The following is a 25165-nucleotide window of genomic DNA, read 5'->3' as shown; positions in this document are numbered from 1 at the left end:
ATATATTTGAATGATATTTAATTTATTATTACTATAATATATAAAATATATCAACTTAAATTATGATAAAAATACAAAAATAAATTTTATCATAAAAGAAAAGAATTTGTAATGATTGTATGTATTTCATGAAATTATATATAATTTTTAAAATTTACAAATGACTTATCAATCATATAATTATGTCTCAATAAAAAATTATAAAACAAACACATCATACAGAAACAATAAATAATAACAAATGAGAACTACAATTGCAATTTCAGTTTTAATTTTAAAAACTGAAATTTTTTATTTTTATATTTGTGTTAAAAATAAATAAATAAATATATATATTTAAAAACTATCTATTTAACGTTAAACCCTATTTTTTTAAGTAAATACTAAACTGACCTGAATAACTAAATACTAAAATATTTCAAATCCTATTTTAACATTTTTTATGTCAGTTCATCAAACACACGTGTTTTAACTTTTTTTTTATATGTCAGTTCATCTAAAGAGCATCCAAATTTCACCCAATCTCCTTTAAACTGTCTCTCCAACCAAAACCCAAAACTTGTTTACATTCGAAGAAAACCCAGAAATTTCGAGGAGCCGTCAAAAAATAAAATGTGTCAATGGGAGAGAAACCCGAGTCGGCCGACGAAGACAAATTCACCATTGGAGTTCAGGTCAGCATTCGAGGTTCTCGACGCAGATCGTGACGGGAAGATCGGTAGAGAAGATTTAAGGAGATTATACGCAGGGTTTTGTAACGGGAACGACTCTGGTTATAACGAGGACGATATGATCGAGTCAATGATTTCTTTGGCGGATTTAAACAAAGATGGGTTCGTGGAATACGAGGAGTTCGAGCATGTCTTAGGATTGTCGTCGAAGAAGAAGAAGACAATTTTTGAGGTAATAATGGAAGATGTATTCAAGGTAATGGACAAAGATGGAGATGGGAGATTGAGCCATGAGGATTTGAAAAGTTATATGGAATGGGCTGGATTTTCTGCTTCCGATGAAGATATTAAGGCAATGATCACATTAGGTGGTGACGACGAACAGGATGTTTCTTTCAATGCTTTGCTCCAGATTTTGGGTGTTGACTTTGCTGATTGATTTTAATATGTATTTTATATGTGATTCAAATGATGGATCAAATGAATTCTCGTCAAGTTGGAAATAAAATATTCTCTTATATTTTTATATTTTATATTTTTTTATTTAAAAGGAATCTTAACCCATCAAGATTTGTTATTTTATTAATGAGTAGTCGAGTACAGCACTGGCATATGACGTTGACATTGAATTTGCTTTCGATCGTAATGACTGAATTTTAATCACTTGAGAAAACGTAAATTATAGCTTCTTATGGTGTAAACCTAAGAAGGAAATAGTTAAACTGTAATGAACGTAAACCTAAGATGGCATATGGTTCATGGAATATTATATTGGGAATATTATATTATTGTATTTGGTTTGATTGATAGAAATGTAAGGTTATAATATTCAGTTGAAGGAATGTAAGATTATTAGAATCTACATCTTATAAAAGTTGAATTATGAATATTGAAATAAACATATTTATATAAAAATTCATAGAAAATATATTATTTTATTATTTCTAATATATGTATATATATTATAAAATTTAAATTTATAAAATTTATATATTTCTTTATATAAATTTTTAAAGATAAATAGGTATAATAAAAAATATAAATATACCATATATTCTTTTAATCCCAATCAATATTAATTTTCACATCATTTATCTGAAAATATATTAAAATTTTGCATAAAAGTATTTAACTATAGAAGAATACAAAAATTCAAAATTTTAGCAGATGGATCATTATACTTCTATCAAAAATATAGAGGGGTCACTTTGCTATTTTTGCAGAGATTATTTTTAATTTATTGGTTAGAAAAAAAAGAATATATTTTTTGTTGAAAATAATAATATGTTTACTTTATAGTATTTAAAATCATATAATATCTACCTTATTCAAATATTTTAAAGTAAATTTCAATTTGTCGCAACCAGATTTTCGATGGAAAGACTGATTCGACAGGTTTTGGAAAATTAAAGGTTTTTATGAAAAGATGTGAGTCGCCACCAATTATTTTTAAGGTGAGATTAAAATACCTAAAATCAAGTAATTTTAATAAAACATATACCAAGTTTTGGTATGTGAAATCAGAAAACGGGTTCGAGCGTTAGTTACGCGTGGAGAATGATTAGCACCCCCATAGCGTCCAAAATTGGTACCTAGTCGATTACCCTATATTTAAAAAATTGGAAATTTTGAGTTTAGAACTTTATTTAATTTAAAAATCACTATGTATGCATATTTTGAGAAAGGATGTCGATTTACCAAGACTAATAACGACCACCCCAAGCAAAAGCAGTCAACCACAATAAATAAACATTGCCTTAATAATTTAGAAATCGTGATGTGGGATTTTGAAAAGGATGTTGATTTACTTCGGGAATCAACATCGGTCACCCCCGGGCAAAAGCGGGAGATACACTACTAACCCCTAATAAATGAACATTGCCTTATTTTGAAAATCAAAATGCAGTCAAACAATTGGTTATAGAAACTAATTATAGTAAATGAATTAATTAAGGCTTCCCTTTAACTTGAAGTGTCAAATTATGAAATTTAATGAATCTAAGGGATTAAACCTAGAAATGTAGGCTCTCATATTTATTCAAATCATTTCTAATAAATTATTGAGTCGAATAGTCAAAATGGAACCACAAGAATACGCGAGGACCAAATTAAAAATTATCCTAAATTAAAGGACTTCATTTGAAATTAAGCCTAAAGTGAAGGCTCTAATATTAATCCTAATTAATTTTAATCGATTATTAAATCGAATAATTAAAATGCAACCTCGAACAAAAGTAAGGACCAAATTAAAATTCCCTCAAATTAAAGGACAAAAATTTCAAATTAAGCCTAAAAGGTTAGGGACCAAATTAAAAAGATTCTAGCTTTAAGGACTAAATCTAAAAATCTAGTGATCTATCAAGGACTAAATTAAAAGGATACAAATATTAAAGGCAATTACAATATATAAAAGGACTAAATTAAAATAATTTAAAAATACAAAACTAAAATTAAATCTTGAAATAAAGGACTAAAATAATAGAAATCAGAATAAAAAGCTTAAATTAAGACAATACAGAAAATTAAAAGCTGGAATTTAAAGGACTGAAATGTAAGCATTGATCTTTTAAAGTTAAAATTAAAATAACAGAAATTAAATTAAAGGACTAGAAATTAGTCAATCGAATAAATTACGAGTTAGGGGTAAATTTTTTAATTGTTACCTGAACCATAAATAACACGAATCATACCCTGGGGGATAATCACGAGGTTGTAAAAATGATTCAAATATATTTTTTAAATTGGTGGTTAATAAATTAGTATGTTAACAGTTAAAAGTTAGAATTTTACCTGGACCATAAATAATGTGGATCATACCCAGGGTGTGTCACCACAAGGTCATATTAACGTTTAATATCAATATTTAATAATGAGGACTAAAATGTAAAAACAATAATCAAATCATAAATAAATAGTGACTAAAATGAATAAATTGCAACTACCACATCAAATTCGTAATAAAATAAAAAAGGAAAAATCGGTGACTAAAATGTAATAAAATAGAAAAAATGTCAAATTAAAGTAAATTGACAGAAATAAAAGTTACCAAAATTAAATCAAAGAAAAATACCAAGCATCAAACCTTAAAGAATAAAAACGATAGGACAGGAGATTGAAATGTAAGAACACGTAAAAGTTAAAGGGACCTAAAGTGTGATTTACCCAATTTTGAAACCTAAGACATTTCTAAACAAAATAATAGGGAGAATTAACACATATAAGCCCATCAATTTGAAATAAAATCAAATATTAGTTACCAAGATGGAAATAAGCGCCTAAATTACAGAGACCTAAAGTGAATTTGCAACTAAACTTTTATATGAAACCTATATTTTACTAACTTAAACTAATTTTTCCTAAACATAAAACATAAATAAACCCTACTCTCAAACACCTCATTTTTGTTATCTAAACCCCAAAACAAAGCCCAAAACTAACATGAAAAGGCTCCTAGCCTCCAAAGCTTCGACCCTCAACTTCGTGGCACAGATGATAATAACTCCGACGACAGACTAAGGTAAACTGACTACTCATCCTTTTACTTTCGTTTTCTATTTCTAAAATCTCAGAAAGAAAAGCTAGAATATGAAGGTAAGAAGAAAACTTTTTTTTATTTTTTTGTTTTTTATTATGTCACACCCCAAAATTTTGGGTAAAAATATTAAAAATTCATTAGATAAATTAAGCGGGTTAAATTAGACTTATAATAATAATTTTAGGATAAACTAAAAAATAAGAATAGTTTAGGGACTTATCTCATAATTTCACCATCATACCATAGCTAAAAATATCAAAGGGAGGAAAATTTTAAATATTAAAATGTGAGTGGTGGGTTTTGAACCCACATTCCTCTAGAAACTTAAGCCTAGAGCCATAGCCATCTAAGCTAGGCTACTATTAATTAAATAAAATAATCATATTATCTTTTAGGTTGAATAAATTGCGTTAACCCATTTCTAATACCCCTAATCATGAGTCATCCATATCCCCAAACTAAACATTTTCCCTTTACTCAAAAACCACCCCTCGTTCCTAAGCTTTCCCTCGTTCCTAAGCCATTTCACATGATGAAGCCAAAAACAAGCCATTGGAGAAGAAAGTTATGGCTAATCAACAATCATTCATGTCTATCAATAACGTTGGCAAAACCCCAAAAAGGTCCGAACACATGTTTACTTCGAAGATAACTTAAATAAGTCTTGAGTTGCAAAAGCCTACGCAAAATGATGGTTCAAAAGTGGCTCTTTTTCAACAGAATAACATAGAATAGCTGACATTTTCCTTCAATCTGGAAAGCTGAGGGACGAAAATGGCTTCGGGAACAGTAACACCACCATGACTCGACGATGTCTCATAGGCATCCTCAAGCTTCATAAATTGCCCCCACTGAGAAGTTGCCAAGTGGGCATAGAAAATAAGAGCAATGATAGAGATCGCGGTGGTGCTCCTTTGGTACACATACAATAGAGAATGAACTGGTTCCAATATAATCTAACAAAACATGATAACGGGCAGGCCTCATGGTTCTAATCATTCCCGCATGAGCCAAAAAGATAGAAGTCATTGTTTTTTGGATGACAGATTTTGTTGTCTATAACAGCGTCATGTGAGACATTATCAGGAGATTCCTGCTGGAAAAACTTAGCAGGATGGGTTTTCTGTGCAACGATGACCACAAACTCATGGTTCTAACTCTCATCAAGAAATTTGCAAGCCTCGATGACTTGATCCAGTTTTTGTTCAAAGCCTGATCGAATTGAGACCTATTGATCTTACCCCTGAATATGATCATCCGATCAGGATTCCTCTTCCTGAACTTATATAGAAATCCAAAAGAATCTCCCTAATGATACCCTCATCCCCCTTGTCAGACACTCTTTTGAATAGAGAATCTATCATTTCAAGCTTAGGTGACTGTGTCCATACAGATGTCTAGGTAAAGTACAAAAGTTGAGCTATGGAGCTTTAAAAAGTTTAGATTGGATGTCCTCAAACCTTTTATCCACTCTAATAACGGGAGAGCAACTCCTGTTCTGATTTGTCTCTTGAAACACATTAATGGGAGGGTCTATCCTAATTCCTTTCATGTCTCCACATCTAATCAGATCTCAAACAAGGCTATATGTATCACATTATGCCAAGAAATTAAAAGCATCCTATCATTCAATCTTAGTTGGGTTTACTAGTTTTTGTTGTTAAAATTCCATTGCCCATTTCATGGAAAGAAATCCTCATAATTCATCACTTTTAACCTTGGTGCAAGCAGAACACGACCTTCCACTTGGGTGAAATTAATGCTGATAGAAGTGCCACATGAACTCAACATTGGCTAGTACCATAATTTCTCCTCTATAAAGCACTAAACAAGACAATTATTCTTTCCTGAGGTTTCTGTATTGATTTTTCAACCAGCGAAGCTACCTGGAAAGTGGTGTTCGGAGCTTTTGTATAGCGTTACAAGTACACCAAAGAGAAAAACTCAATGGGAATATAAGTGGGACGCTTTGGATTGCCAACATTAATGCATGGTAAATCACAAGAATAACGCAACTATATGTTATGATGGTTGACAAAATAATCTCTATTGTCTCTTCTTCATTTAAAATCTCGATTTCTTTATGGTGAGATAAGATATGTTCATCCTCATCTTTCCCCAGACTCAATAATTTGTAAGAAATATCCTATTCTTTCTTATTTTTGCACTCATAGAGTTCTACTAAACAGAGGCTGCTCAAAATTTATCTCATAATTAAAATTCAGAGACATTCATGCTATGAATGATTAGGGCACCTATAAATAAAATTTGGGACAATTATATACATTCGAAGAGTGATAGTTATTTGTATGGAATGAATGAAAAAATAAAATAGGAAATTAAAGAATGATAAAGAATATGAAAATGTATAAAAGATTGCCACTTGAGAAATGAAGGAAATCATCTTCCATTGTAAACAAAGTAAGATTAACATAACAGCCCTTCACAAAATATTCCTTTATGCTCTTGGGCAAAAGCATAAGTGTTAATTCCGAGTATTAATCTAAATTTCATCTAAAAACTATACGGATATTGTTTGTAATCCATTTGTTCATTTCTCCTTTGGGGAAACATGGTCACATTTTAGTATGAATTTTCCAACCTCATCATCTTCGGGCATTTCGTTGACATGCATCTTTTGATCTTTCTTCTTCTCTTCTTCATCAATTACTTCCACCAAATGTGGTTCAACATTAACTTCTCAAACTGGAAAGTATTCTTCATAGGCCCCTAAAGATTATCATATTCTTTCAGGTTGACCTCTTTTTCTTTTTGCTTGTTTAGATCTCTCTTCCCTGGTTGGAAATTGGGCCCAGATTTTAATCCAGAATGATTTTTTTAGGATGATAATCTTGGTTAGGTTTTGAGCAACAGTTTTTGCAATGATTTGTGGAGTATCTTTCAGGCTCTTTGAAATGTCTAATTCCCCACTTGTCATTAGAATATCTGATATAGGAATCTGAGATGCTTTAAGGTTTGTATCTGGCCAATTCGTTCCTAATCCTATGGGTCAGTCTCGGATTACATCCACTGAAGCCTTCTTGTTTGGATTTTTTCTCCTTCTCTTGCGCTATGTAACCCTTACGGGACTTGACTGCATTAATCTCTGTTGGAAAAGAAATGTTTGGGCATTGAATTCTGGCTTTTTACTTCTCTGCCTTGGATCTCTGAATTGCTTGCTCTAAAGGATCCTATAATTTTCCGTCAAGGTTGCTAGAAACGTTAGTTGAACATCCTTAGGTTTCAGTATAGTTTACCTAAGGAACCTTCTTATAAGATAATTTCTCGTTCGGAGGCCACTGTGGCTAGGCATAACGTGGTGTAATCAACCCAACTTTAAGCATTTCAGAATATGACTTTTGTATGAAAAATGGAAAGAAGGGAACTGAAAACTCTGTGATTTCCTTTTACTATCATTCAACTCTCCTGATGGAAGACTAGCTTGTGTTATCTTTAGAGGTAGAGTCTGGTGACCCTGATTTGATGGTTGCGAGGGGCTAAAGCATTGAATAATGGGATTTTGGATATTATTTTCCTTCTTGGCCATTTTTATCATTCTCTTATTTCTCTATTCTCTCTCTAATTGAAAGAGTTTAATAAACTCTCTCGCCTCTCTCTAGGATTCCCTCACCGGAGGGAATCCGGTCACCGGTCGGCAGCCGTCTGCCACCGCAAACCTCCACCATCGACCACCGTGAATGGTGGCCAAAATTTCCAAATCTCCCTAGTAAATAGATCCCGACTCCCTTAAGCCGAATCCGACACTCTTTTTTTCTAAAACCGCTTATTATTTCCTAGATCTAAAAAAACTACCTTTGGGATTTTAATTTTCCAGCAACACGTGGAGGCGCAGGGGTTCTCCGGTGGCCGTGTTTCTTCTCGGTAGGTCTCTTTCCTTCTTTTGATTCACTATTGGCTGCTGTGGTTGCTTGTGGGTGTATTATTTTGTTTTGGTTCGTTGTTCTCCCTTGTTTTTGTTGGCAGGGGCTCGGTGGCTTTTATAGCCACCATCGGTGATGGCTTCGGACCGGTCTCACAGAGGATTTTTGGTGAGTCACCAAACGTGTGGTGACTCACCGAAAAATGGTGACGCGTGTGCGGCTGGCAACGCTTCTGGAGCCTTTGTTCGGATGCCGTGGCAGCAGCTGGTGGAGATGTGGCAGTGAAGACGGCGGCCGCGTGTCCCTAGGGTTATGATACCCTAGGGTTTCATCTGGAAAGATGTGGGTCGTTGGATCAAGGTTAGATCCAACGGCTGAGAAGAGGAGCGGTGGATGGAGAAGATGAAACCCTAATCTGCTTAGGGTTTCCAAACTTGGGCTGGTTGGGTTTTGTTTTGTAACTGGGCCGATCCAGTTTTGATTGGGCCTGTAATATGTAATAATTATTTATTATTTAATAAAAATAATAAAATAATAATAATAATAATAATAATAATAATAATACAATAAAATAATTATAATAAATCAAAAAATAAAACACAAATGGATAATAAAAACTAGTATCTTCAGCTGCCCCTCTTTGCTCATTCTTGTGTTAACAAGAATATATCGAAGACGAAAAGATAATAAGTTTTTTTATCCATTTGACTTCACTTGATTATGATGGCAATGTTGAATAAGTTCTTCTTATTATGAACTCTTCCATTTTTCCACTGAGAATGATAATCTGTGATGTAATGTAACAAAAGGTTGAACAAGTTCTTCTCATTATAAACTTCTTCTTTCTCTTCAGATGTGTTCTTCTCATTATGAACACTTCTGGAAATGTTGATGTTGATCTATCTCCTTATGTGATAGAATCAAAAAAAGGTTGAACAAGTTCTTCTCATTATGAACTTCTTCTTCCTCTTCAAATAAGTTTATGAACTTTTTTTGGAAAAATTGATCCATCGAGTGATGAATTCAAACAAAAGGTTTGAACAAATTCTTCTTATTATGAATTTCTTCTTCCTTTTTCAGATAAGTTCTTCTTATTATGAACTTTCTCTGGAAAAATTGATCCATCGAGTGATGAATTCAAACAAAAGGTTTGAACAAATTCTTCTCATTATGAATTTCTTCTTCATTCTTCAGATAAGTTCTTCTCATTATGAACTTTCTCTGGAAAAATTAATCCACCGAGTGATGAATTCAAAAAAAAAAGGTTTGAACAAATTCTTCTCATTATGAATTTCTTCTTCCTTCTTCAGATGAGTTCTTCACATTATGAACTCTACTTGGCAATGCTGATACATCAAATGATGAATTCAAACAAAAGGTTTGAACAAATTCTTCTCATTATGAATTTCTTCTTCCTTCTTCAGATGAGTTCTTCTCATTATGAACTCTACCTGGCAATGCTAATACATCAAATGATGAATTCAATCAAAAGGTTTGAACAAATTCTTCTCATTATGAATTTCTTCTTCCTTCTTCAGATGAGTTCTTCTCATTATGAACTCTACATGGCAATGCTGATACATCAAATGATGAATTCAAGCAAAAGGTTGAACATGTTCTTCTCATTATGAACTTCTTGTTTTTCAGATGAGTTCTTCTCATTATGAACTCTACCTAAAATTGTTGATCCATTGAATGATGGATTCGAATCTTTGCTAAAATCTTTGAAATTCCTGTCAAATATTCAACATGGATAAAATGAATGAAAATGCCCCTATTTTGCAAATGTCTAAATATGATGCATGAATGTTAAGTTCATCTTTATTTGATTTCAAAGAGGTAAACTCGGTCTTTCTTCAATTGTGTAGAAATCCAATAAATCTTTCTTCTTTGAAAAGAGAATCTATCATCTTTGGAGAGTGCAGATGTAGATATGCCTGAATTTTTGTATGATGTCACAAACCACTTGAGAACAAAACTCAATGGTATAGGCTCTTGAAAAATCCGCACTCATGCAACATGTTGATTCTGATAACTACTGATCTGATTATGAAGCGATCTTTCAGGATGATTTCACAGATATTGATAGTTCTTCTGATACCGAGGAAATCCTGAATTCTGATTCTGATGAGGTGAATAAACTATTATACTTGATAAAAATGGGGTACTGAGATGCTGAGGCTTCAATATCTATAGATAGATGTGGTACAGATTCATCAATTTCAGAGTTGACAGATTTTATATGTGCTGCTCAAATGGCTAAGGCTGATGACACATTTCTTCCGGTAGAAGATAGGAAGCCATTATGCAATGATCCCAATTACAGGAAAATGTGAAACTTGGGCTATGATTTTTGAAAAAGAAGAAACAGAGGAAACTTGAAAATAAGCTTCTTAATGAAGGCAATCATACAATTCATCTTCCAAATCCAATGATTGGTTTTGGGGTTCTTATAGAATTAGATCAGATAACTCAAAGAACACTTCCAAGAGATGCTATTGGACCTCCTTATTTCTACTATGAGAATGTGGCACTTTCTCCAGTTGGTGTTTGGACCAAAATGTCACGGTACTTATACGATGTATAGCCAGACTTTGTAGATTCGAAGCATTTTTGTACTGCTTCACGGAAAAGGGCTATATTCATAATCTGCCAATTGAGAACATATTTCCTCTTGTTCCGCTTCCAAATGACTCTATGATGGACATAACTTGTTTTCTTTTCAACAGTGATTGCAAATGTCGATAAGACTTACTTTAGATTCCATGCACTTAAAAGTATTAACATGAAGTAATAGCCAGAAATATTTTGTTGGTTTTTAAGATTATGTTAATCTATTTACATGATGTTTATGTGAAAAATAAATTGAATTTCGAACAAAAGAAATTGAATTTCAAAAAGATAATCTTGGAATAAATAATATATAAAATGTATTCAAAGTCATGGCAAACATAGGAATGATAAAAATTCAAAAGACTCAACAAATTATTAGCATAAGTATTTCTAAACTAATCAACTTGATATAATTTAGAGCATTGAGATAAGCTTATGTCTGGAAGATCTCAAACGTTGCCAGAATGCTTGTAGATGTAAAGTTTTTCCCAAAATATCAAGCTCTTAAGAGGGTTTAATTGCCATATGCCTAATATCAATATGCATTTGAGCAGCCCTTTCAGGTTTTCAACTCAAATCATTCTTTTGGTTGCAAGACGCCCTTTGTGGGTTTTCATCTTGACCCTCATTTTCTATATATATTTTTCATCATTTTTCATTCATTTTTTTTTTCTTTTTTCCTCTTTTTTTTTTCTTTTTTTTCTTCTTCAAGCATAATATTTCTTGACAGAATCTGAGTTTATTGGGTTTCTTAAAACTTTTTCATCCATTTCTGCCAAGATCAACGCTCCTCCGGAAAAGGCCTCTTTACAACATATGACCCTTCCCAATTAGGCATCCATTTCCCACGAAAATCTTTATGTATAGGCAAGATCTTTTTCAGCACTAGATCACCCTCTTAGAATTCTCTTGGATGTACTTTCTTGTCATGAGACTTCATCATTCGTTTCTGATACATCTATCCATGGCAAATAGCTTTCAATCTATTCTCATCAATTAGGTTCAACTGATCAAATCGAGCTTGGATCCACTCAGACTTATCCAATTTTACTTCTCTCAATATTCGAAGTGATGGGATCTCAACTTCAATTTGTAGGACTGCTTCCATCCCATAGACTAAAGAAAAAGGTGTTACCCCAGTAGACGTTCGCACAGTAGTTCGGTATGTATATAAAGCAAAAGGTAACTTCTCGTGCCAATCTTTGTAAGTTTCAGTAGTCTTTGTAATGATTCTTTTGATGTTCTTATTTGTTGCTTCGACTGCCCCATTCATCTTTGGGCGATACGCCACTGAGTTTGCATGCTTGATCTTAAACTGTGCACAAAGTTCAGTCATCATTTTATTGTTCAAGTTTAGAGCATTATCTGTAATGATTCTCTCTGGTAGCCCATACCGGCAAATTATTTCTTTCTTTATAAATTTGCAAACTGTAGACCTCTTAATATTGGCATATGAAGCAGCTTTAACCCACTTGGTAAAATAGTAAATTGCCACTAGGATTAAACAATGTCCATTTGATGCTTTTGGTGTGATTGCCCCAATGACGTCTATTCCCCACATAGAAAATGGCCAAGGTGCAGTCATTACATGTAAAGGCGATGGAGGTACATGAATCTTATCTACATATACCTGGCATTTATGACATCTCCTTGCAAAATCAATGCAATCTGTGTGCATGGTAGCCTAATAATATCCATATCTCATTATTTTTCTAGTCATGGAAAGACCATTTGCATGTGTTCCACATATCCCACTGTGTACTTCCTCAATGATGCTTCTGGCTTCGCTAGTATTTAAACATCTCAATAGAATTTGATCATTGCTTCTTCTGTATAAAGTCTCACCATCAAGAAAGTATCCAGCAACCATTCTTCTCAATGTTCTTTTATCAATCTCAGATGCATTTTGTGGATAGCTTTGATACTTGATATATTGCAAGATATCATAATACCATGTTTTGCAATCTGCCTCTTCTTCCACACTATAGCAATGTGCAGGAATTTCATATACTTGCATTTTGATTGGCATTATATCAACTTTTTTAGTTACCTGAAACATAGCAGCTAATGTAGCCAAAGCATCTGCCATTTGATTTTCCTCTCGAGGGAGATAATTGAATGTGACTCTCTCAAATTCTTTCACTAATTCAAGGGTAAAATTTCAGTATTCCAATAATTTGGGATCTTTTGTTTCCCATTCTCCTCGTAATTGATACACCACTAATGATGAATCTCCGTATATCGTGAGAAATTTAATTTTCCGTTCTATGGTTGCTTTCAATCCCATGATACAAGCTTCATATTCCGCCATATTATTGGTGCAAAAGAACTTCAGTCTGCTTGTGAAAGGATAATAAATATTTTCTGGGGAAATTAATACTGCCCCAATTCCTCTTCCCAAGGCGTTTGATGCTCTATCAAAATAAAGCTTCTAGGATTCATCATTTGTTCTGACTTCATCATATGTACAACAAATCTTCATTTGGAAAATTAAAACTCAGAGAGTGATAATCATTTGATACACGGCTGGCCAGCAAATCAGCTATGACACTTCCTTTTATCACTTTTTGGTTGACATATACAATATCAAACTCGGATAATAACATCTTCCATCTAGCCATTCTGCCTGTCAAAGATGGTGATTCCATTAATAACTTTAAAGGATCAAGTCTAGATATCAACCAAGTGGTATGATATAACATGTATTGTCTGAGTCTTCGAGTAACCCACACCAAGGCACAACATAACTTTTGTATTGGTGAGTATCAAATTTCACAATCAGTAAACTTCTTACTCAGATAATAAATGGCTTTCTCTTTTCTTCCAGATTCATCATACTGTCCCAATACACATCCCATCGAATTTTCAAAGACTGTCAAGTAGAGAATTAATGGTCTATCAGGCCCTAGTGATACTAAAATGAGGGCATTGGATAAATATTTCTTAATAATATCCAAAGTTTCTTGACATTCATCATTCTAGACTAAAATCGGGGTTGAGCTTTAATTGATACTTTCTCAATCTTTGGAAAAGTTTTCTCAGATTTTGAATGTGTTCTTCTTCGGTTCGGGACTTGGCAATCATGTCATCCACGTGTACTTCAATCTCTTTATGCATCATGTCATGGAACAAAGTTACCATTGCTCTCTGATACGTTACCCCTGTATTTTTCAATCCAAATGGCATTACTTTATAACAGAAAGTGCCCCACATGGTTACAAATGTTGTTTTTTCCATGTCCTCAGGATTCATTTTTATTTGATTATACCCTGAAAAGCCATCCATGAATGAAAACCAAGCATGTCCTGCAGTATTGTCTACCAATGTGTCTATGTGGGATAATGGAAAGCTATCTTTCGGACTAGCTTTGTTAATAACTCTGTAATCCACACACATTCGAACTTTCCCATTCTTCTTTGGTACAGGAACTATGTTGGCTACCCATTCTGGATATTTGGCTGCATGTAGGAAACCTGCATTGATCTGCTTCATCACGCCTTCTTTAATTTGCAACAACATTTCTGGCCTCATTCGTCTGAGCTTTTGTTGAACAGGTTTGTATTCTGGACTGATTGAAAGTTTATAAACCACTATATCTGTACTAAAACCAGGCATATCTTGATAAGACCGGGCGAAGATATCTTTGAACTCTTGGAGGAGATCTATCAATTCTCATTTTATATGGGCTGTCAAAGTAGTACCAATTTTCACTTCTTTCATTTCTTCATCGGTTCCCAGATTTACAGTCTCAATTTCTTCTTTGTGAGGTAAGATTTGTTTGTATTCTCTTTCTACTAGTCTTAACAATTCGGTAGGAACATCACATTCTACTTCATCCTCATACTCATTGATTTCCTCCAGACATATGGGCCGCTCTAAATTTATCTCATGATTAAATTTAGGAATAATCAAGCTATTAACATTGTGACACCTACAAATTTAAATCGGACATATTTCCGAAAGGATATAGTAAATTTATGAAATAAATATAAAGAATGAGAAATAATGAATGTAAAAATTGTAAAGAATGATTGCCATTTGAGAATTTTAAGAAAACTTCTTATATTTGATATTAAGTGAACTTAACAACTACCCTTACAAGATAACAAAAAGTTTTTATATTCTTGGTCTAAACATAAAGATTAGTTCTGAGTATTACTCTGTGTTAATACTAAAAACTACAGGGATATCTTCAGCAGTCCAATTGTTGAGTGTTTCTCCAGGAAGACAAGGGCGAATCCTAGCCACGTATTTGCCAGTCTTGTTGTTATTCGTGATCATGTTGATAAATAATCCTCCCACAGCTTCTTCAACTATGTTTTGATCTTTTGTCAATTTTTCTTCTTTGAGGGCATCAACAAGCTATTGTTCTACATTAATCATTCCTCCGGATTTGAATGTTGATTTCAACTAAGAGAAAGACATGTGTTCCCAAGGGATTTCTTCTCCTTTTAATCTTGCCTCTCTATCTTCGCCTCTTCTTTTCATCTCTTTGTTCCTTTGCTGACAATTAGGCTTAAATCCAAGCCTAAAACGATCTTTCTTCATCTTCATATTTACAGGAACTGAACTCCCCTGAAGATTCTTTCCCAATCCTTTCCCAGTTTTAGCTCCAATGCCTAGAGTCTATCGTACAATCATCTTGGTGCAATCAGACAATTTGGGATGTGGAATTTTGTTTCCCTCAGCAATAAAGGTTGCATTAACAAATTCCAAAGCTCGGAAAGAGCATTCGAAAGCATCATCATTAGTTTCAATGTACGGAGCATAACTTGTCACAGACGCAATGATTTCTTCCTCTGCTCCTACACATATCAATTGACCGTCAACAACAAATTTTAGTTTCTGATGTAGTGAAGAAGGAACATCTCCTGCAGAATGAATCTACGGCCTCCCCAATAAACAATTATATATAGGGTGGATATCCATTATCACAAAGTCAATGTTGTATACGATTGGTCCGATAAGCAGTGGTATTTCCATTTTTCCAAGCACCTCTTTCTAAGTGCCATCGAAAGATCGCACTATGTTCTGATAACTCTTCATGTGCGATTTATCCACCAGCATCCTTTGAAGTGTAACTAGAGGCATTAAGTTAAAGGGCAGATCCATTGTCAATTAGTACTCCCGACAATACATGGTCATGACAATGTGTGGTAATATTTAAAGCTTTCACTGATCCCATTCCACCTTCCGGTATTTCATCATCAGTGAACGTGTTGTAATTATCAGCGGCTATATGACGCACAATCCTGTCAAGCTTGTTGAGAGATATATCTTCAGGGATAAATGTTTGATTAAGAACTTTTATTAAAACATTTCTGTGTACTTCTGAATTCGTCAACAGATCAAGAATTGAAATCTGTGCTTGATGTTTATGTAGCTGTTCAACCACACTATATTCGCTATGCTTCAGAAATTTCAAGAATTCTTGTGCTTGTTTTTCTGTTACGGGCTCATTGACTGTGGGCGGGGATTCATCATCAAATACCTTTTAGGGTATCACTGTAGTTTTTCTTTTTACCTTTGCATGTTCTGATGCATTTAATGTCTCGGGAGAATAACATCTCCCACTTCTTGTAAAGAATCTAACTTCACTCACTAATTCAGATGTCGAATCCATACTCTATACTTTCTCTTCTGCTTTTTCCAGAGAAACAGATCCTCCTACCATTGAAATATTGGTAGTATAATTCCAAGGTACCCTACGAGTATCCTTATATGGAAATGGTAATGGAGTTGTGATAATTACCTTCGACTTTGTTAGAGTAGGATTCACTGTAGATGATTTCATAGTGATGATCACGAGATCACTTGTGCTCTGTTTAGGCATAGAATCTTCTGATACGCAAACGTCATCTTCTCTTTTCCTGGTTTTTCTTCAAAGAACTCTATCTCTTTGTCATTCATCAGTTTTTGCACCAAATCCATGAATTCAGTGCATAATTGAATTCCATGTCCCTTTTCTTGATGATATTCACAATAATTCTAGCCTTCATCATGCTTTGGTTTGAATTGTTGTTGAATCAAACCAGATAGGGAAAGTTGTTGAAATATCCAACCAAAGGGGGATATAATTTCAAAAACATCAGTTTTGGCTTTCTTTCTGCTCTCTTCCTGAATCGCGTTCACATTTTTGTCTTCATGATTTGGCAGTGGATGATTTGATGTAGTTGGTGAATTGAATTCCAGCTTTCCAATATTAATCAAATTTTGGACCACCCTTTTGAATGCCAAATGTTTTCAATAGAGTGACCCGTAATTCCATCATGATAAACACAATATGCTTTCACATTGTACCATGGCGGGAATGGTGGTTGCATGGGAATCAAAGGATAGGGCCTTATAACATCTGCCTTTAACAGCGAATCATAGATCTCTGTATAGGGTACTGGTAATGGTTCAAAAGAAGGCCTCTCATTTTCCCTGTGAGATCCTCTGGATTCTATTCGATTAGTGTTTGTTTCCTCTTTTTTAACCCTTGGCTGGGTTATCGTAACACTTTTCGAGATATCCTTGTTGTAGGTGTTCGCATTGTTAACTTCATTCTCCTTTTTTCGGTACATGGGTCTTTTGGAGATAGACCCCTCATTTTATTCAATTTTGCCACTTTTCATGACATTTTCAATGAGCTCTCTAGAATTGACCAGATCTGCAAAATTTATGGTTGCGTTCCCCATTAAATGGCTTAAATAGGGAGCCTTTAAAGTGTGGACGAACATCACTGTGGCTTCTTTTTCTGATAAAGGTGGCTAAACTTGGGCCGCTGTGTCACGCCATCTCTGGGCGTACTGTCTGAATGTTTCGTTGTTCTTTTTCTCCAGATTTTAGAGAGTCCATCTATCGGGGACCATATCTGTAACGTGGCAGTACTGCTCTAGGAAGGATTTTTCCAGATCCTTCCATGATCTAATGATGGCTTTGGTCAGTTGAGTATACCACTTTAAGGCTGGTCCTGTCAAGCTATCTTGAAAGCAATGAATTAACAATTTCTCGTCTTTCACATATCATGCCATTCTGCGACAAAACATGGTAATATGGGACGAAGGGCATGTAGTACTGTCATATCTGTCAAATTCAGGAACTTTGAACTTGATGGGGAGGATTAGGTCGGGGACCAAACTCAACTCGCTGGCGTCAAACTCATAGAACGATTCAGTTACTTCCACGGATTTTATTCTTTCCTCTAAGCTCTTGATCTGTCTGGTCAAAAACACTTTATATATATATAAGGGACCAACATATATAATAAACATAATTAAAGCATATATACACGTAGTATAACACATGCTAAATAAAGTAAAATACATAATCTCTTCCTTAATAAATTGGCATACATTAACATATACCGAAATATAACATGCACAAAATGAGATGGCAAAATTAGACACACAAAAATTATAAATAGGGACTAAAATGCTATAAATTAAACTTTATAGACCATATCACAAATTTAACCAAATATATAAATAAAAGGAACAATGACTAAAATATGAAAAAAAGGAAAATTAAGATCTTGAAATCATTAAATTAAAAAATTATATTTAGTGACTAAATTGAAAGGGATACAAACATTGGATGCCCTGAAACATGATTAACCCATACATTGGAATCTGAAAACCATCAACCCCAAAATGGTAATGTTTTGAATTGGGTATAAATACTCCTTTTCTTCTCCCTTTTTCAGTTTCATTTCTTTTTTTTGTTTTATAGAGAGAAGCTTTCCACTCTCTACAAGCGTCGATGAGTCTCCGACGAGTGGCTCCATCACCGGCCGCCATGCCGTCTACTGTCCTTCATCGTACTCAGGTGGCTTTTCGATCCCTAATTACATCGGTGGCTTCGTCTCACCGAAGGGAGTCCAGATTTGGTGTCCAAGTTGCCGGGAGTGGCATTGAAAAACACAAAATAACCTAAATCCATTTGACTTTCTCATTTTCGATCTGTCGTCGTCCACCGTTAGATGGAGCCCAATCGGAAGTATGCTACTTGTCTTAACAATATGCAACTCTTCACCGATCGGATTTGCAAGACAACCCTTCGAGCATTGGCGAGTGACTATGTCGAAAGTAAACCCCTTTCTCTACTATTTTTTTCTAGTTTTTTCTCTTTTTTTTGTTTTTTATATGTGTTTTTAACCCCCTTTTCTTTTTTTATTCTCCCAAGTTGATCTCCCCCTATTTTTTGAATCGAACCCCTTTTTTATCTATGTGTCTTGCTTGTTGGATGAAAAAAATATAGGTTTTTAATGCTCCTTAATTTTTTATGGTTTGTTCTAGACTTGGTGGTTAGATTTGTTTATTTTTTTATTTATCTAACTGATTTTTCTCAATGTTGATGTGAGATGATGATGCGGAGTATTTAAGGATGGTAGCTATTGGATGACTTGAGTAGGTAATTGAAACAGTGGTAGTAGTGCGACGAGAGTGACTCCTCGACAGCAGCGACGATGACTGGTGAAGATGGTCACCACTTAGGGTTAGGTTTAGGTTTGGGCTTAGGTTTATTTTTTGGTTGGGCTTGTTATTGGGTCATGTAATTTGGGCCTGGTTTGGGTTTGTTGTAATGGGCCTATTGTAACACCAACGACCCTCATACTTATACCAATACTGGTTATAGATGTCACAAGAGTACTTAAAACGTTTACCAACTCAAAAGTGATTAACTTTTTTTCTTCCAAATTGTAGTTAACAACACAAAATCCTAAATCAAATAAAATTGTTGTATAATAATTTAAAACATATATTATCGTAAAAATGCATTCATTTATAAAGGTAATACTGGTTAATATCATCTATGATGAAATAGGGTAAAATAATTTAGTTTAGTAATTACAAACCATTTCCAATATAATTCAACAGAGCAACTAGGACATTGATAAGTACATACCACTAACTAAGTCAAAATCACATCAAAGGATGTTTTACTGATATTATAATATACTCCTCGATGCTTGGTGTTGCTCAGTACTCCTTACTCCTACTCCTGATATTTACCTACGCGTGAAAACCATAATACGCTAAATATATAGTTAGTGAGGAAATTAAAAATAATAAACAGTGCAGTATAACTCATTGATGAAATACATGTCATTTTCCAATGAATGAAATCACCTTACCTGCATGTCCAATATTTTACCATAATAACCTTATAATGATATCATTATAATCATTTTTACCAATAACCATAGCCCAAATGTAAACCGATGAAGACCCTGGGTATTCGATTAGAATATATACACCGTAGTGCTAAACCTGCATTAAGGTTACGCTCTAGTGCTAATCCGCATATGATACGTAGAGTCGTACCCACCACCTACTCTAGGTTTTCACTCTAGTGCTAATCTGGAAATGACACATAAGGTCGTGCCTACTACATGCACTTAGTGTCCTTAGACACTTGTGCTAGTATAAACCTGCAGGTGCTATACTCTATGGCATACCAACTATACCCTGTCCTTCAATGACTTACTTGGGTATATAGTATAATTTATTTAATCCATGGCATCCCATATCCATATAATTAACATTAGGGAAGTTCATACCCAAAATAACATTCATGGCGAAATATCATATTTGTCAGTGATCAATGCATTATGATTCCACACTTTGACATATCATGGTCATGTCGATATTATGAATAATGACATAATATCATGTTGATATAAACAAGGTAGACCCATCGTAAGTATTCCTAATGATGTATAAAACATCTATGTACAATGTCAAGCATGCATTGCTCTCACCTTGACACTTTATAATTTTCAAAAGATTTGCCTCACTATGCTCCAAACTTAATCCTTTTTTATACTCAATTTGCTTCAAACGTAAAGTCAGTCACAATCTGTACAAAACCATAAATTTATATTGATACATATGTTAGTATTGTAATAGCATAAATACATTTCCAAAACAAAATCCAGAATCATAATTGAAACTTATTCACCACCAATACTTTAACACTTATTAGTTCTTTTAACTTTGGGATCAACTTTTCCAACTTATACAAAATGGTCATTCACCATTTTACCACTTAAAGTTTCAATACCAAAATTTCAACATTGAAATAATTACCAAACTATTCAAATATTACATATAATTCACTAAACTTTACAAACTTCCATAATGATCCAATTTCACATCCTAACACTCATTTAAAATCCCAAAGAGATATTTCCATAATAGTATATCAACTATTAAACAATTACACAACAATTCACAACTTTTCCTAAATTATTGATTTGGTCCCCCAATTTTTCAAAACTTATATATTGGTCCCAAAATTTGTCTAAGGCTTTTAGAATACTTACTACATCATTTCCAACCCTTACATAATTTTTCCATAATATTTCTCATCCATACAAGCCATGGCCGAATGTTCTAAAGTTTCTAGACTAGGTTTTTCATGATTTTGCTCAATTTTGATTCGATTCAAGCATGAAATCAACCTCCATCCAACCTTACAACATATCTAAAATCAAATACCTAATAAAATTTCATCAAAAACAAAGTTCCCCTAACTTTAGGGTTTGGTTGAAACTTAAAGAAGCATTTCTAGAAGGATGAACATGTTTTAATCATCAAACAAACTTAAAAATAAATCTACAACCTCAAAAAAATTAAGATTCATCATCAATTCCATAAACCCTAATGTGGACATAGACCTTATAATTTGGGATCTTTGAACATAGAACAAATTAGCAAGCAATAATGGTATCAAATGATAGCATTTTTCTAATAGAACAATTTTCTATTTCACAACATGATCTAAATTTCTAATCAATTGGCTTGAAAAATCAAAAGAAAATTTTTTATTACCTTGGTAAGGTTCATGGAAAAGATTGAGAAGATGAAGAAATTCTCTTGAAAATAATGAATTAAAAATTCATTAAATGCTAAGTTACCAATTTACCCTTAAAATTAAAATATATTTATTAATTTACCCTTAATTAAACTTGTTATTTAACATAAAATCAAAACACCTAAACCTTATCTGTAATACCCCTAATTTTTTATAGTGACCAAAATGCAAAATTTGAAAATTAAATAACCAAAGTATAAGCTTTAGAATAGTTTAGGGACTAAAATGGTAATTTCAAAAAGTTTCAATTTGTCCCCGTAAATGTATAGTTTACCTCAAGAATGAATTTTCTGTGGGAATCATAATTTTTGTATGAATTTTGTATTAAAAGTTATAAAGTGGTAAAGTTTGAGAAAAAATCGGTAAATCGTATCGAATAGAGATTTCAGGAAAATTTGAAGAAAGATAAATTAGACCTAAAAATATTATTTCCACATTTTAAATTGTTGGAAAATAATATAAACCATTGGATTTGATGATTTAATTCCATGTTAAATATGAACTATTAGATTAAAATGGCAAACTTGTAATTTTAGGAAAATACATGGGTAAATCTGTAAAGGGTGAATTAGTTTGTTCATATTTTAATTTTGGAAGATGATAAGGTTGAGGTGTCTTGGTTTGATGGTAAATATGAAGTTTAATTAAGGATAAATTGGTCTTTTCCCAATTAAATGAATTTAATATTCATTAAAGCTTAAATTAAAGGTAAATTACCATGAAATTAATCTAAAATTTCATGCCAAATTATTCATCTTCTTCTCGATTTCTGTGAACCCTCCTAAGGTAAGAAAAAAATTGTTTTCCACTTTTGAGCAATTTCTTTTGGAATTTGGGTTATGCCATGAAATAGAAAATTGTTCTACGCGAGAAACGCTATCTTTTGGTATCATTTATGCTTGCTAATCTTGCTTGATTTCAAATATCCCAAATCCTAGGGTTTTTGCATATTAGGGTTCATGAAATTGATGATGAATCTTGATGTTTTAGAGGTTGTAGATTAATTTTCAAGCTTGTTTAATGATTAAAACATGTTCAATCTTCCTAAAAATGTTTCTATGATTTTCGGTCAAATGATGGAGTTGTAGAACTTTGTGTTTTGATGAAATAGGTATTTGATTATAGAGATGTTGTATGGTTGGATGAAAGTGGATTTCATGCTTGAATCGAATCAAAATCGAGCAAAATCATGAAAACCTAGTTTTAGAGGTTTAGAGCATTCGACAATGGCATGTTTGGATGAGAAAAATTATGTAAGGAATGGAAATGATGTATGAAGTATTCTAAAAACCATACAAAAATTTTGGGACCATTCTATAATTTTTGAAAAGTTAGGGGACTATATTGGTAATTTCAAAAAAGTTTTGAATGGTTATGTAATTGTTTAATAGTTGATGTATTATGCTGTAAATTTCTATTTGGGAATTGAAATGATGTTAATATGTGAAATATGACAATTATGGAAGTTTAGAAAGTTTAGTGATTTAAATGCAATATTCATATAGTTGGGGTGCTAAAATGTAATTATGCCTTTGTAAAAGTACTTTGTTGGTAATAATTTCAATGGTGGAATTTTGGTATTTAAAAATTTAATTGATAAAATGGTGAAGGACCATTTTGTGTAAATTGGAAAAGTTGGTACCTATATTAAAAGAATTAATAAGTGTTGAAGTATTTTTGTAGGGAATAAGTTTCAAGTATAATTACGGATTTTGTTTTGGAAATGTATTTATGTTTGTACAATACTAACATATGTATCGATATCAATTTGTGATTTTGTACAGATAGTGATTGATTTTGTGATCGAAGCAAATCGAATATAAAAAGATTAAGAGTTGAGCATAGTGAGTCACTTTTTTTGATATATAAAGTGTCAAGGTGAGTGCAATACATGCATGACATTGTACATAGATGTTTTATGCATCATTAGGAAGACTTGTGAGGAGTTTAACTTGATTATATCAGCATGATATTATGTCATTATTCATAATATCGAAATGACTTTGATATGTCAAAGTATGAAATCATAATGCATTGATCACTGACAAATATGATATTTTGCCATTAATGTTATTTTTCCTATGAATTGCCCTAATGTTAATTATATGGTTATACGATGCCATGGTTGAATAAATTATACTATATGCCCAAGTAAATCATTGAAGGACAGGGTATAGTTGGCATGCCATATAGTATAGCAACTGCATGTTAACATTAGCACTAGTGTGTAAGGACACTAAGTGCAGGTGGTGGGCACAACCTTATGTGTCATATCCGAATTAGCACTAGAGTGTAAGCTTAGTTCCAGTTTAACACTACGGTTTACATATATATTTCACTTGGATACCCAGGGTCTTCATAGGTTTACATTTGGGCTATGACTATTGGAATAAATGATATTAATGATATTATTATCATGTGATTATGGTAAAATATTAGTCATGCAGGTAAGGTGATCTTATTGAATTAGAAAATAACGTTTAATTTCATTCATGAGATGTATTACACTGTTTATTAATTTAATTGTCTCAGTAAATATATATTTAGCGTGTTATGATTTTCATGCGTAGGTAAAGATAATAAGTATGAGCAAGGAGTACCGAGCAACATTAGCATCAAGGAGATATTATAATATCAGTAAGACATCCTTTGATGTGATTTTGACTTAGTCACTCGCATGTACACATGATGTACTAGTTGCTCCGTGAACTATTTTGGAACTGGTTTGTAATGGCTAAACTAAATTGTTTTACTCTATTTCACTATAGATAGTATGAATTATTATCATTATTATTATTATAAAGGGGTGTATTCTATATTATTTTATGTTTTAAATATTATGCGACAATTTTATGTGATTTAATATTTATTACTAATAACTATATTTTGGAAAAAATTAATTTTTATCACTGTTAATTTGGAAAATATTTTAAGAAATTCGTGTAACAACTATAACTCGTGTTGGCATAAGTATACAAATCGTAGGTGTTACATTATCATCTTCAAGAAGTCAAAGATGAACAAAATATTCCCACTTTACTATTTTGCCCTTGTAATTTCCCAAAAAATACAATCTGCTACATTAATCCAACGATCCAAATTTAAAATGGAATTAAATCCTCAATTCCAATGGTTTATATTATTTTCACACATTTTATAATGTGGAAATAATATTTTTAAGCTTAATTTATCATCCTTCAAATTTTCTCAAAATTTATATTCGATTCAATTTACCAAATTTTTACTGGACTTTAACATTTTCTAGTTTTTAACACAATTCCCATATCAAGAATCCAATTTCAATAAAACGCCAATTTTAAGATTAAATTATCCATTTATGGAATAAAAATTATTTTGAGAAGATTACCATTTAAGTCCCTAAACTTTTTCTAATTTTATACTTTAGCCACCAAGTTTTCAAAATTTACATTTTGGTCACTAAACAAAAATTACGGAATTACAACTCTTCCCACTAAAATAAAATTCATCCTCATATTTTAAGATGTACCTGATGTGAAGAGGTGTGGATATTGCTTCCTCAAGTCCTCTTCATTTTCCTAAGTAGCTTCCTCGACCTTATGATTTCGCCAACGCACTTTAACTAG

General features: G+C 32.9%; 1 protein-coding gene and 1 pseudogene across 1 annotated transcript; one reads left to right on the top strand and one right to left on the bottom strand.

Annotated features, from left to right (window-relative positions):
• The first annotated feature begins 551 nt into the window (after nucleotides 1-551).
• LOC120155752 (calcium-binding protein CP1-like) lies at nucleotides 552-1110 on the top strand. Its single transcript, XM_039167229.1, has one exon. The coding sequence runs from the start codon at nucleotides 613-615 to the stop codon at nucleotides 1108-1110; it is 498 nt and encodes a 165-aa protein (XP_039023160.1). The 5' UTR covers nucleotides 552-612.
• Nucleotides 1111-4919: 3809 nt separating this feature from the next.
• Nucleotides 4920-7892, bottom strand: LOC120155751 (annotated as a pseudogene).
• Nucleotides 7893-25165: the final 17273 nt, after the last annotated feature.

This window comes from Hibiscus syriacus, unplaced genomic scaffold (genome assembly GCF_006381635.1).
Source record: "Hibiscus syriacus cultivar Baekdansim isolate YM2019G1 unplaced genomic scaffold, ASM638163v2 tig00111207_pilon, whole genome shotgun sequence".
In the NCBI taxonomy this organism is placed as follows: Eukaryota; Viridiplantae; Streptophyta; class Magnoliopsida; order Malvales; family Malvaceae; genus Hibiscus; species Hibiscus syriacus.
Note: the sequence above shows the minus strand (reverse complement) of the source record. Positions and strands in the feature narration are given on the sequence as shown.

Coding starts and splice junctions, on each gene's coding strand:
- LOC120155752 (XM_039167229.1), top strand. CDS start 613: ATGTGTCAATGGGAGAGAAACCCGAGTCGGCCGACGAAGACAAATTCA.